This window comes from Sardina pilchardus, chromosome 19 (assembly GCF_963854185.1).
Source record: "Sardina pilchardus chromosome 19, fSarPil1.1, whole genome shotgun sequence".
Classification (NCBI taxonomy): Eukaryota; Metazoa; Chordata; class Actinopteri; order Clupeiformes; family Clupeidae; genus Sardina; species Sardina pilchardus.
The window spans coordinates 4,198,523-4,212,350 of record NC_085012.1 but is presented as its reverse complement, the minus strand read 5'-3'; the positions used below and the strand labels follow the sequence as shown (position 1 = coordinate 4,212,350).

The following is a 13,828-nucleotide window of genomic DNA, read 5'->3' as shown; positions in this document are numbered from 1 at the left end:
CCTGGGCCTGGGCGTGAGGCACTCAAAGACCGATACACAGCCAGACAGTGAAGCTTTCCTCAACTCCGGACAAACTTACCAACGTAAAATGGGAAACTGCCAAGTGGGTACTTTCATGTTACTTTGAATATTCCTCTCTTAATTTGACTGGCTGAGAAAATGCATTCTCAGATAATCACACATAGCCTGATGATGGTAGATTTAACTAAGAACTGATGTAATCTCGGTTAATTAACGTGCCTCGTCATCGAAAAACGTACCAATCTTTTTTCTCTTATCCTGTAACAGTTTATCAGAACATAGATCTCTGCGGCAGTGTCCATTTACAATTCAGTTTGCTTGCTGGGATGATATTGCACATAGGCTACAGTTCACTTGTGTTTAAAGAAGCGGTTATTTTCGCTGTTTTAATTTGTTTTTAAAATGGCACCGCCTATATCGGAAAGATCAGTGTATTGTAGGCTGTGTCATGTGAATAAACTAGTTTCTCTGAACACTTGTCCGGGTTGAAAACTGTCGCATGCGACGGCATAGGCAGTGAAAAAAAAGGGCGAGGAAGCAGACCGCTCCTCTGCGGAATTCGTCACAATCCCGTTAGCTGAGAGTAAACAATGAATGAGTCTGCATCCGAGCCTTTTCGGCAGAGCGAGTGAATGGCTTGAATTACGCTGTTGAAGTTTTTTGAGGGGCCGGGGCTGCAGATTGTTTGGATAACCTGACAGCAGCTGCGAACAGTGCCATGAGAATTCCAGACCCAATGTAGTCACTGTGGTCCACAAGGCCCCGCCTACTATCCCCCATCTTGCTGTTTCCATCCCCCTCCACTACAGGCAGACAAGTTTACAGTACACACACATAAAGAAAGACGTATAAGAAGTAGGCCTTATGCAAATATGTTGTGCGGTTTTACTTCATTTATGTTGCAGAGTGTTGTTTAAATTAAAATAAAAAAAAACGCACACACACATTTCTTCACTGTGAATGTAAAAAATGTTTTGTGTTCCCACAAATAGCCCACAATTGTTCCTTATGAGGACTTCGATGTCGTGGCGGACATCAAGGCAATCCGCAAGGCCTGCAAAGGCCTGGGTGAGTGAGTCACAAACTATCTTTAGAGTACTATTCTGCTTTTCCCCTTTGCGGAATTCTTGAGGTGTGTGGTTGTAACTGGCTCAGCTCCTCTCTGAGCTAGATAGAAAAGACGACTGCAGAAGCCCCAATGTAACACCACAGTTATAGGCTACACAGATTCCCCCGTTTCTGGGGATCCACACAGCTGAGCCTGACCAACTCCTCTTCACGTTCCAGGGACGGATGAGCAGGCCATCATTGACATCCTAGCCAACCGCTCTGCGGCGCAGAGGATGGAGATCAAGCAGGCCTACTTCGACAAGTATGACGATGTGAGTCAGAGCAGGGTAATCCCCCTCTACGTCCTTCTGACTCTGTTGGCATGGCAGAGTTCATGAACATAAAGCAGAATATCCTGATCTTATAGTGTGTTTGTCCACATCAATACTAACAGGACCATTTGAGACAATGTTGTTAGTCAGTGATGATGTCTTTGTTCGTTGTCCTGTTTGTTGCTTGCTGTTGCGCGCTCTCTCTCCCTTTGTCTCTCCCTCTCTCTTTTACTCTATCTCTCTGTCTATCTCCCTCTCTCTCTCTCTTTCTGTCTCCCTCTCTCTCTTTCTCTCTTTCGCTGGCTCTGACTGTGTGCATATTGTGTACTGTGTGTATATTGTACGGTGTGCTTGTCTGAAGGAGCTGATTGAGGTGTTGAAGAGTGAGCTGTGCGGTAACTTTGAGAAGGCCGTCGTCGCCATGCTGGACCCCGCCAACGTCTACCTCGTCAAGGAGCTGCGGAAGGCCATGAAGGGCGCGGGAACCGACGAGGACGTGCTCGTGGAGATCTTGTCTACCTCCACCAATCAGGTGAGACCATCACACACACACACACACACACACACACACACACACAGGCACACACACACACACACACACACAGGCACACACACACACACACACACACACACACACACACACACACACACACACAGGCACACACACACACACACACACAGGCACACACACAAGCTTAGTAAATGGATCATCAATTCCCAAACAGCACAATAATTCACAGGAAGTCCACCTGTGAGTTTGGTCAAATGTAATTATGGTGGTAGATTCATATTTTATATTTATCCTGTATGTAAAAAGTGAGCTATCATGACAGCAAAAATGGTCCTTTAAAAAACATTCAATGGCATTCTCAGTATAATAACATTCTGATGCAGATTATTTACTTTTTTTCTAGGACATTGCCATGTTCAAGGAGACTTATTTTCAAGGTAAGGGGAGTGCAATCCAAGCATCAATGTGAGTTTGTTTGCAGTAGATCCTGTTTTCAAGAGCTGGTTGATTGTGTTGATTTTGCTCTTTGCTCTGAATTTGGCACTTCCGCTGTGTTTCACTTCAGTTGTGTGTGACGTTCATGGAGGAACGGATGGGCTTGTCCTCTCTGACTTTCTTTTTTTTTACGTTTGCGTCAAATTAATTAGAGTGATGTCTGCCAAGGGGAACACCCATTCCTCTGAGACGCCTGGTCTCCAAACAAGATCTCTTGTCTCGCAGAGTTACAGGATCTGTTTGTGATTTTAACACACTATAGACATTCCCGTCTTGTTGATGTGGTTACCAGATCCCCGTCTGAATGATCCCACATGGAGCAAGGAATGGCGCTCCTGTCAGTCGACTGCATGTGGTGGTGTTGGCAGAAATCTGCTGTTTGTAGAGTTTACACATTGAAACAATTTTGCTGGATGTGTTAGTGAAAGGAGGTTCTCAGTCATTTGTAGAATGATTTCTACAAAATGTTCTGATTCAATGGCTTTACCATATAGTCTTACACTGGATTACTCTACTGTTCTTTGTGGATTTCTTTGATATCTGCTGTATATGAAAGTATTGACACATTTCACCACTTATAACCAATAGCTATATATTTCAAATATGTTGTTTCTCATTTTCCCGCCCTAACCCAGTCCACGAGAGGGACCTGGAGGCTGACATCGAGGGGGACACCAGTGGCGATGTGAGGCGGCTGCTGACTCTTCTCCTGCAGGTAGAAAGAGCCCGCTGAGGTGTCCTGCAAAATGGCCACCACACTCAGTCCCACTCAGCTACATCACAGTTGAGCCCTTTGTGCTGAAATCACTCACGCCGCCTGTCCACCCCCCCCCCCCTACACACACACACACATACACACTACACACACACCAGCTCTTCTATCCTCTCCAGTTCTCTTTTGGTCTCAGGCAGCCAGAACTGGCCCATATCCAGGTCTCCCTTTCTTAGCCTGAGTGAGGGCCGGATACAATGGCATGAGTCACACACAGAGAGCCTGTGTTTACCTCAGAAACACAGGAACCCCCCACCACCCCCACCCTCACCCTCGCCCTCACCACCACCCCCACCACACACCACCCACCCTCACCCCCACCCCCACCACCACTATCACACACACACACTCCTTATTGAAATCCTTCTCCTCCCAGGGGACTAGAGACGAGGGGGAGGATGTGGACGAGGCCTTGGCTGAGCAGGACGCTGCCTCCCTGTTTGAGGTACAGTACCAACACTTTTGATTGGTCCGTGTCTTCGGTTTCTGCACAGTTAATCCATGTCATTGGTATCTTGTCATGCTGATGACGTGTTCCTTCCTGTACTAGGCAGGAGAAGGCCGCTTCGGGACAGACGAGTCCACATTCAGCTACATCCTGGCTACCAGGAACTACATTCAGCTACAGGCTACGTTCAAGGCCTATGAGCAGGTCAGAACACACACACACACACACACACACACACACACACACACACACACATACTTTCCTGCAAAGGAAATTGTTAAATCCAAGAATGCCTGAAGGGCACTGAACAATACAAGACCAAAACGTATTTAACCAGTAGGTTATTGCACAGATAAGAAGTTTAAATTCTGTTTCCATGTCCGGGCAGCTGTCGGGAACAGAAATTTTGGACGTCATCGAGAACGAGACCTCAGGCACCCTGAAAAAATGCTACGTCGGCCTCGGTTGGTGATGGAATCAATAGCACAACATTTTTGATAAATGATTAAAACTTGAACCTAAATCAATTGGTCACACTCACAGACGAGGAGTGGGATCTCAGGGAAGGATGTCGTTGTTGTTGTTGTGTTGTTGTTGTCGTTATTTCTTAGCTTTTGTTTTCCTCTCATCTCCTCAGTGAGGTGTGCCAAGAACCCTCAGCTGTACTTCGCCCGCCGCCTCAACGCCGCCATGAAGGGAGCTGGCACAGACGAAGACACGCTCATCCGCCTCATCGTGTGCCGTTCTGAGGTACAGCGCTTAGTGCCCATCATTACTACTGATCACTATGTCCAAATAGGCTACGTCCGTCCACGTTATTGCATTTTACGTTTTAAAGAAACGTTTTTCAGCTGAGATGATCTCCATTTTGATGCAATTCTGGAACCGAAATGGTCTTTTGTCCACACTGGATCGCATAGATTACATGACCAGTCGGACAAGTCACATGACCATTCTTGAATTTGATTTAACTTAATTTATTGAATTTATTCAGAACGTACTGTAACTGAACTACAGATGTACCAAAGACTGAGCAGCCGGTAATGCTTGTGTAAGTCGTTGTCCTTGCTGCATTATAATTTGGCAGCTTGTGTACGTCGTTCTCCATGCTGCATTCGCTGCTGGAAGGCTAGTAGTGGAATTGGAAATGATTCTTGGAGAGTTGAGGGTGATTTCCTATTTTTTTCTTCCGGAATAAGGGCACATGAACAATATCAGATAATACAAGCACAGTGAATCAGAGAAAGAGACGTCAGACTGATCAGGTCTAATCAGGAAGGGGAACATGGATTTCTACGTCAATTCTTTCAGATGGTTGCAGATTTCTGCCCACATTAAAATGCAAAGCCATAGTTTTCAAATGAGAACAGGACGACAGTGTTTTCAAATCGTTCCGTGTCAGGACCTCGATAATGCCACAGTAGTATAGATGAGAGGTGGATAACAAAAGTGTTTGGGATTCAAACAGATCTAGAATAGTGTAGGCATGGCCTGAGTTTGTGGTTTTCAGTGTATCTGTCTGACAAAAAGGCCATGGGTGTTGCTATTTTGCTATTCAATTACTACTTGTTTTCTGTATTTTGAGGATATTTTGATTGAAATGAACAATGGTTCTGATTGGCCAGGCCAGATTATCAGGGACTTTTCATTAGCATTGATCACTCATGTCACGTATAACAACATACGTCACAAAACGTTCAGTTGTTTTTGCTGCTCTGTTGTTACCGTACTGTAGTTCTCTATAGCGGAATCACAGTTTAACACGCATTGATACAAACACACCTTGTTCTGATTGGCCAGATTGACCTGGAGACCATCAAGGACCTGTACCTGGAGAAGTACGACGTATCCCTGAAGGACGCCATCAAGTCCGAGTGCGGCGGAGACTTCAAGCGCCTCCTGCTGGCCATCTGCCACTGAGAGGAGGCGCGGAGAGAGGAGGAGACGAGGAGGAGGAGGAGGAGAGCGTCTGGTGAAGGACCCAGGGGCGCTCTGTCTTGAGTACATGTTATAACCAGCAGGACAAACTAACACAACTGACCACACACACACAAGTCCTTCAGTCCTCAACATCCTCAAACTTGATATTAAAATGAAAATGCCTTTAGTGGGGCTGGGGTGGGAGAGAGAGAAGGAAGGAGGAAGGGAAGAGAAGGAGAAGAAAAGAAAAGAACAGAATGAGGAATGAGTGCTAGAAAAGGTAGCGATGCACAAGGAGAGAAATGGGGGGAATGCATGTAGAATGATGAAGACAAGGGTAGATGGGGCAAAGGAAGGAAGATTATTTTAATCAGACAGCCAATTTACCACATAGTGAAAATGAGATTAACATTATCAGTGAACTTGTTTCCTTTCCCCCTCTCCTATATTTATTCATAACTTAGATTCACTAATGGTCCTGTGAGTTGCTTTAGATGGGTGTGGGTGTTATGCTATTTGGAAAACATGTCTGCAATTTTCTCCATGTGAAAGCCAGTGTAGGCCAGTTCATGCTAATTGAAGTCTTGTGGCAAAGGGTTTAAAGAGTCAGTTGGTCAGCACAGACCAGGGCGTTTCCATATCTCTTCCAACTCTTGATACGCAGAGCCAAAAATATTTTCAGCAGAAGCCTAGAAAATCATGCTTACTAAAAAGTCCACAGTATCCTCAGCTGTTATGGGTATAATGATCTTATACTCGTGGATATTTTGCTAGCTTGTTATATCTAGCTTGTTTGTGCCAGTACCTCCCACCTACAGTTAAACCTCGCATAGAGCTTGTGACTGTTCAAAAATCACATGCACTTACTTACCGTATCCCATGTGAATGAAAAAGAAAAATGTGAAGGATCTTAAACATGAAGGAATACCATATTTTGTTTTAAACATCAATCAGCTTCAGTTCATCAAATCAGACGAACAGTCATCAAAGTGATAGCAGTCATGTCATGATAACCTACTGTTAGTCTCATGATATTCAGATGCCTTTCTTCTGCTATCAGTATCACAATCAGATGTTATTGTGAGGCCAGAACAATGCATTTTTGGGTTTTGCTTGTATCACAATGATAATTCAGCATTTGACACCAATCTTGTATTACATTAAGAGTCTGGCTCACTCAATCTATTGTATTTTTTTATTGTAAAACTAACAAGTTACACATTTTATTTATCATTAAATGTAATAGATGTTATAATGATATTAACAATGTTAAATCTATATTATATACCTGCATAGAAAGTATTTAGGAGGAGATTCCATATGCCTAATAGTGTGGCACACTAAAGATTTGTTTGGTGGTCCTCTCCACTGATGGTGCAGTAGGTCATGGTCTCACCCACTAGTTCTGTCTAGCATCATGGCAGCTTGTGTTTTTGTGGTTTTAAAAAGTGTCCTTTTAGCAGTGTCTACTTTTCATGCCACTGACCTCTAAAACCGGACCGTTGACAGGAGTCCATTGATTGGGGACCAGATTTAACACATTCAGAAACAACTATCAGGGACCAAATGGCCTGTGCCTCAGTGAAACCAAATCAGTTTGAGATAAATAAAATGTCAAATAACAACACTAAATGTCTTGTGTTTATTCCATTTCATGAGGGCTTAATAGAAAAGTAGACTACATGTGTAGGACTATAGCTTACGCTATTGTAACTGTGTTTTGATTGGACACATGATGCACAGCTTGATGTAATTGAGGGGATCGTTCGTTTGCATACTACTGTACATCCATGGACTATAGCACCTGAAGGAAGATCGTTTGCATACACTCAAAATCCCGACAGTCTCTGCTCTTTCAGCAGTGCGCCGGTACTCGGTTGGTCCTTGAAGACAGCATTTGGGTTTGGTTGAGCTCTGAGCAGCTACTGGCTGCGCGGTCTGTCACCTCCACCACATCGCCTTCCCATTCAACATCAAAGCACAAAGAAAGGGGAAACCACCGCCCACCGTTTTAATTGCATCGTTAAACATGCATTTTCGATTGAGTAGACATATAGCCCCACAGGATATAAATCTAAGCCAGAAAACTGCCCCGGCAAGCCGATGTCAACACGACCAGTTGATGCCCTGCTTCCTTGACGTGACATCTGCTGAGGTAGGCTACGTGGGAGGTGTGCTACCCGTACAACATCATTGGTCATGTGCGCACAGAGCCTTTTCTGTTTGAGGATTAGTGGGCTACATTTGCATCCATCTTGGTCTACAGTGACTCATTAGCCCTCTCGATTTGAAATGCGTCTGTACAGCTCGGTGCTTATTGTGGAAATATGGCAATTTTCTGTAAGAGTAGGCCTATAGGCTATGGCTCCGTATACTGTAGAATGAAACGTTGCAGTTTATTGGATGTCGAAATGTATTGCCCATGGAAATGTGGAAATTCATTCGGGTAATGAATTAATTGTTTAAATAATATATGTGTCTGTTGTCTTTTTAAAGAGTCTATATCAGTGGTCTTCCTAACACACAAGGGAGTGTCTGAGGAAATAAAGTGCAGGGAAAAGTCAGTGTTCAGTGTTGAACTGTTGAACACTTTGTGCACTCAAACTGATCACACAGAACAAAAGACTTTGTTATAAGACAATAATAATTTCAGAAGAGTTAGGAGGTGCTCAAAATACGGTCTCCATCCAAACCTCAGCGTATTCTTGTTTAGAGTGTTTTACTCCCTCAGGGTACAACCTTTCTCTGGTCTTTTCCTCAGACCCTCCCCAATCCTCCCTCCTAGACATGTCCTCCTCGTTGTGGCAGCAGGAACCCACCGCATATTCCCCCAGCGTAGAGATCGACTCCAGCTCAATGCGCAGGAAGGCGCGGCCCAGCGGCGGCCAGCCCTGGATGAAGCAGGAGTGCGAGCTGGACGTGGGCTTGTGGGACAACGCCAACTCCGGGACAACCAGTGATGTGGAACAGGACAACACTCTGAGCAGCGCTGTGTCCAGTAAGAGCCTGGTGTAAGCTGGTGATGGGTGCTCTCCTCCCAGCCTTGCCTCTATTACAGTACCAAGGGCCAGTGTATCCGTGTTTACAGTAGACTGTCTTATAGGTTCTACTAGATAAAAGGGGAGAAACGTGAAATGAGCAAGAGTCAAGTCAGGGAGTCAGTGGGAAGTTTGCGTCTATTCCAATACCCCTCAGGTAATCAAACAGGTGCTACAACTGACTTTACAAGAATCAATCAGTTCAGGGACTACCACAGCATAAGTTCAGGGACTACCACAGCATAAATGCTCTGAATGTTTGAGTGTCTTAAAACCACATTATGTTAAAACAGTTTCATATTTTTAAACACAAGCCAAACAAATGCTGGGAAGGATTGCTGTCTTTCCTTTTTTAAAAAACAAAAAACAAAAAAGCATATTAGGCTTATCTGAAAATTGGCACTTTCAACATTGGAGGATGACTTAAGACACTTATCTCTTTTAAATTATTGTTTTAGAACAGACAATGACTACCCTGCACACATGAATACAATCATATTTTATGCACTCTACACATTCCCCCAAGGTTTTTGTACTTTTGAAATGGAAATAAAAAAGAACTAAATGAAAACAATAAGATACAACTATTATATTACATTATATTTTATGTTTGATACATGAATGAGATGTGGTCTTAACTGGTCTCATTCATTGATGGCACACAATTATTAAGAAATGAAAAATACTGCAGTTTTTGGTTGACAATGAGTTGAACTTCATTGTGGGGCCACTAGGGTGCACTCATGATCCATCTTTAGCATAGTGTATAATACTGTATGATACATACGGCCATAACTTTATGCATACGACCAAACAAGGTGGGTGATGTCCTGTTTACATAACATTATTACATGATTACATTACACTTTTTAACCAAAACGACTTACAACATGGTAAACATTTAAAGCAATTCTAACAACAATTCTAGGGGGGGGGGGGAATAAAATATAGAGTGCAGTAAGGATGAAGAGTAAATAGAAAGTGAAGAGAAAATAGTGTTGTTTTTTTTTTAATTTAAATTAAAAATCCTGTTCCTGTCCTCAGCGGCCACCACCCTTGAGGGCCTCCCTCCCAGCGTCATGCTGACCATCACCAAGCTGCAGTGCCTGCTGCAGAGCCGTCAGGAGCGCATCCGCGCCCTGGAGAGGCAGGTGGAGGACCTGCAGCAGGACCGCAAGTTCCTCCGCACGCAGATCGAGAACCTCACCAGCACCCGCCAGGTGGCGGCCTCGGAGCGTAAGTCAGGAGACAACAGTAGAATAGAATAGAATAGAATAGAATATATACTTTTTTGATCCTGTGAGGGAAATTCAGTTCTCTGCATTTAACCCAATTTAACCGAATTAGTGAACACACAGTGAGGTGAATCACACAACCCAGAGCAGTGAGCTGCCTGCCCAACCAGCGGCGCTCGGGGAGCAGTGAGGGGTTAGGTGCCTTGCTCAAGGGCACTTCAGCCGTGGTGGACTGGTCAGGGATTGAACCGGCAAGGCGGCAACCCTCCAGCCCGAAGCCCTAACCAGTACACCACGGCTGCCCAAAAGGGAGACTTACTGTACACACATACAGTGTACACAGATAAGAGAGCAATGAAATAATAATAATACAGTTTTATTTATACAATGCTTTGCTCAAAGTCAAGGTTGAAGGTTAAAAACTCCACACAGTTTTTACAGAGTCAACGCTTTGCTCAAACTCAAGGTCGCTTTACAGACTCAAAGCAAAAAAAACTTGCAAAAAAGCTTCCAGGCTTTCTAAATGTTGAAGGGGGCTGTTGAAGTAGAAATTAGTGCTGCCACTAACGACTAATTTTCTAACGATTAATCTTTCGACTAATTTTTCGATTAGTCGACTAATCTAAACGACTATTTTTCTTTTAAAAAAATCATGTTTTCGTTATTTTGTTGTGTCCATTTTATTTTTAACTCAACTGAAGGGCCAAAACATGACATATAGCCATAGATATAGATATGCTCATATCAATATCAGCCTACTTTTGTAGAGTTAATAACAGAATGAATAACATTACAGCCGTTAGAGACGGGAGACCAAAAATAAATAGGGGGTCAATAGCAAAACGATTAGTCGACTAAAAAAATTGGCATCGACTAATTTTCATAATCGATTAGTTCGATTATGTCGATTAATCGCGGCAGCACTAGTAGAAATGCTGCCAATTCCAGAGCAGCTGTCATTAATCATGTTTCTCAAAAGTACATGTTTCCTGAGTCCTTCGGCCGTAATTGTGACCTTTAACCCCGTCCTCTGTCCTCTGTCCCCTGGCCCTGTTTCCTCTGCTCAGCTCCCAAACCCAGCAAGTCCCAGTACGCAGAGCCCAAGCCACGGAAGCGGCCGCGGGACGCCTCGTCCAGCTCCAGCGCCTGCAACGACAGCGGGTCCGAGCTGTCCGCCTCCTCGGCGCTCTCCGGGGCCTCCAACGACCTCAGGAAGAGAAGACACCACAAGGAGCGGAGGAGGGGGAAGAAGGGAAAGGACTACAGCAGGAAAAGAGGTAACGCTATAGCCTGAACGCCTCAGGAAAACAAACAGTGTTTGCCAGGTTTGTTATGTGTCACTTTGTTGATTCTTTAATGTAGAAAGTTTTCTTAGAACCTTGTGTTGTTATTTGGGTTAGCATGGGGTAACTTTTAAGTTATGTTTTCCAGAATGGTTCTTGTGTAAAAACAAGTTCAATGACCTTTAGATTGGACATATAGTGTGCTGGAGGTAAGATGTTTGGGTGTTTTGTTGTTCAGTTGCTACTTCACATTTCTCATTGAAATTGTAATCAGGCTACATGCAATCATAACCTTCTCGTTAGTTTTCAGGGCGAGGAGCTAAAATGTTTAAAGCAGATATCGACTCTGTTATGAAAAATGCAGCTAAAGGATTGATTTCTGTTCAGTGTTTCATTAACAGCACTGAGCTACAGTATACGAGGCTGGAATAGAACACGTTTTTGGTGATGACCTTTGGAGTCTATTATAGAGTAAAAGCCATTAGAGATTCATGGTGAGAAATACAAATCAAGTCAATGTACAAATCAAGTCCATTTCTCAAGTAAACAGGTTTTAAATTGACTCCTCTTTAACCTCAAACTGGCATTGGGTCCTGACAAGATTATAATCTGAGAAAATCCAAGCATTCCTTGACCACATTTAGAATAGATATTGTAGCTACACTTAAATATGACATAGAATGGGGGGCGCTGTGGCGCGGCAGGCTACAGCGCCCATGCCATTTGCGGGTCCGAGTGCCCATGGGGACCCAGGTTCGAGTCCGGCCTGCGGTCGTGTCCCGATCCCACCCCATCTCTCTCTCCCACTTGTTTCCTGTCTACCTCTTCACTGTCCTATATAATAAAGGCAAAAAGGCCAAAAAAATATTTAAAAAAAATATGACATAGAATGGGAAACTAATTTTTACCTTGGCTTTGAAGTCTAGATAATATGCTAAATTGTTATTCCCCAGTCTTAATATAGTGTTAATGGGCTTGAGAAATAGCATCTCAAGATGATTTTTGACAGACCAAAGTAGCTTCCCTTTTACTTTAACATCAGAGAATGAAGGCAAGTACTCCATTAATCTTAATCTCCATCTTTCAGTTGTGGTATATGTTCAAAGCAAAGACTTCATTTTTACTTTGAAGTTCATTATCTTTACCTCAGGCTTATGTAAATTAACAATGCTGAGATTACTGGAAACATGATACTTCTCCACTTACTGTACACAACCCAAAATGGCGGCCTCTTGTAAATCCTTTCTGTCCTCTCTGTGGCTCCCTCCACAGCGACTGGAGTGCAGTACGTCATTCACCGCTACAAGCAAGTGCTCTCGGCCTTCAACAAGAAGAAGAGCATGAGCGGCGCGTTCCGCCACTACGGCATCGACCGCAACACCATCGCCAACACGGCGCCCATCGCCGAGCTGCACCTGGCCGCCATGGAGGCCCTGCCGCTGGTGGGGCTGTTTCGCCCGCGCGAGGAGACGCTGGTCAGCTACGCGCAGAAGTGCGCGCTGGTCATCGAGGCGGACGCGGCCGTGTCCAGGAAGATCGAGCAGATGAAGGCCACCGGTGAACTGCTGCCCATCACTGCCAAGAAGACCAGAACTCTCTCTCTGGTTGGCTCTCTCTCTCATTGTCTTTCAGAGATGCCACACACATGAAAACTGTCAATAATAACATTTACTCTTTTGTTGAAGTTATAGACTTAGGGAGAACAGTAGCGCCATCAAAAGTGTGTATAAACTGTTAAGGAGAAACTGCATGTTTTTCTAAATGTAAACTCAAAGCTTTCATTCCTTGCCTTGTGTTTGGAAAGAGGAACAGTGTTGAAAATGCTTGAAGTCACTCTGAAACCACATGGAAATAATGAAATTCTATTGAGTCTACTCTGAAACCAAAGTGACACGGTCTGAAACCACATAGAGGCATTCAACACAATTTTCTTTTACAAGAAAAGTCCAAAACCTCTTTTCAAAACAAAGTACACTAAGAATAAACTGTTGTGCTTTGGTCAAGTTTTCTGAACAAATGACCTGAGATGTAGAATCTCTCTTGTCTTTAATGCCAAGGAGCTGGATAACTCCTTGGTAAGCTCAGGCCCACACTAAACGGTTCCAGAATATTCCTCTAGACTTATTCTGTAGTTTTTCTTTTATCGCAGAAGCCTTTTGATAGATGTATTGTATGTTTGGACATTTCAGTAAATAATCAAACATGTATAAAATGGTAATAAAGACATATCGGTATTTTAAATGAGTTATATAGGCCTAATAAAAATGTATGGTGTGCATAATACTTTGGTTAAAACATTTTGACATTATATGAAAACAAAACTGTACATTTCACTACATGAAGCCTTTAATAAAGAACACGTCGTCTTGAGAAGTGAGTAACATTTTCCAAATGTACAGTTTTGAACACTTCACATACTGAATATTTCACATACTGTATTTCACAAACTTGCTCTCTGTATACAAATCATCATTTGGCATTTTGAATGTGGTGTTCAATGATACCAGTTGACACATTAGCGCACTGTCGTAGTACACAGCTCTTAGCTGTCCTTCTTGAAGTCAGGCTTTCAGATGTCTGGCTTGGTGTCAGAAGAAAGGGGTTATTTTTGTCCTGCCCATTTGACCGAGGACTATGTGAGGCCGCGCTGACAGATGGCACAGGATGCTTGGACATCCTTGGTTGGCGCTAAGTGACAGAGCGGTGCCTTCACTGCCAGGCCT

The 13,828-nt window shown here is 43.7% G+C and overlaps 2 protein-coding genes across 3 annotated transcripts; both read left to right on the top strand.

The window, feature by feature from the left end:
- On the top strand, positions 1-7,181 carry anxa13 (annexin A13). 2 transcript variants are annotated; one of them, XM_062521253.1, is made up of 11 exons: positions 1-103; positions 1,014-1,089; positions 1,309-1,403; positions 1,768-1,935; positions 2,318-2,351; positions 3,045-3,124; positions 3,558-3,626; positions 3,732-3,833; positions 4,018-4,093; positions 4,267-4,379; positions 5,430-7,181. In XM_062521253.1, the coding sequence occupies exons 1-11, from the start codon at positions 89-91 to the stop codon at positions 5,547-5,549; spliced, it is 948 nt and encodes a 315-aa protein (XP_062377237.1). In that variant the 5' UTR covers positions 1-88; the 3' UTR covers positions 5,550-7,181. The 2 variants fall into 2 exon arrangements, with proteins under 2 accessions (XP_062377237.1, XP_062377236.1); XM_062521252.1 differs by having other exon boundaries at positions 1,765-1,935.
- Positions 7,182-7,585: 404 nt separating this feature from the next.
- LOC134066177 (coiled-coil domain-containing protein 106-like) lies at positions 7,586-13,475 on the top strand. Its single transcript, XM_062521419.1, has 5 exons — positions 7,586-7,704; positions 8,311-8,547; positions 9,632-9,823; positions 10,890-11,099; positions 12,378-13,475. Exons 2-5 carry the CDS (start codon positions 8,337-8,339, stop codon positions 12,752-12,754), a joined length of 990 nt encoding a protein of 329 aa, XP_062377403.1. The 5' UTR covers positions 7,586-7,704; positions 8,311-8,336; the 3' UTR covers positions 12,755-13,475.
- The last annotated feature ends 353 nt before the right edge of the window (positions 13,476-13,828 follow it).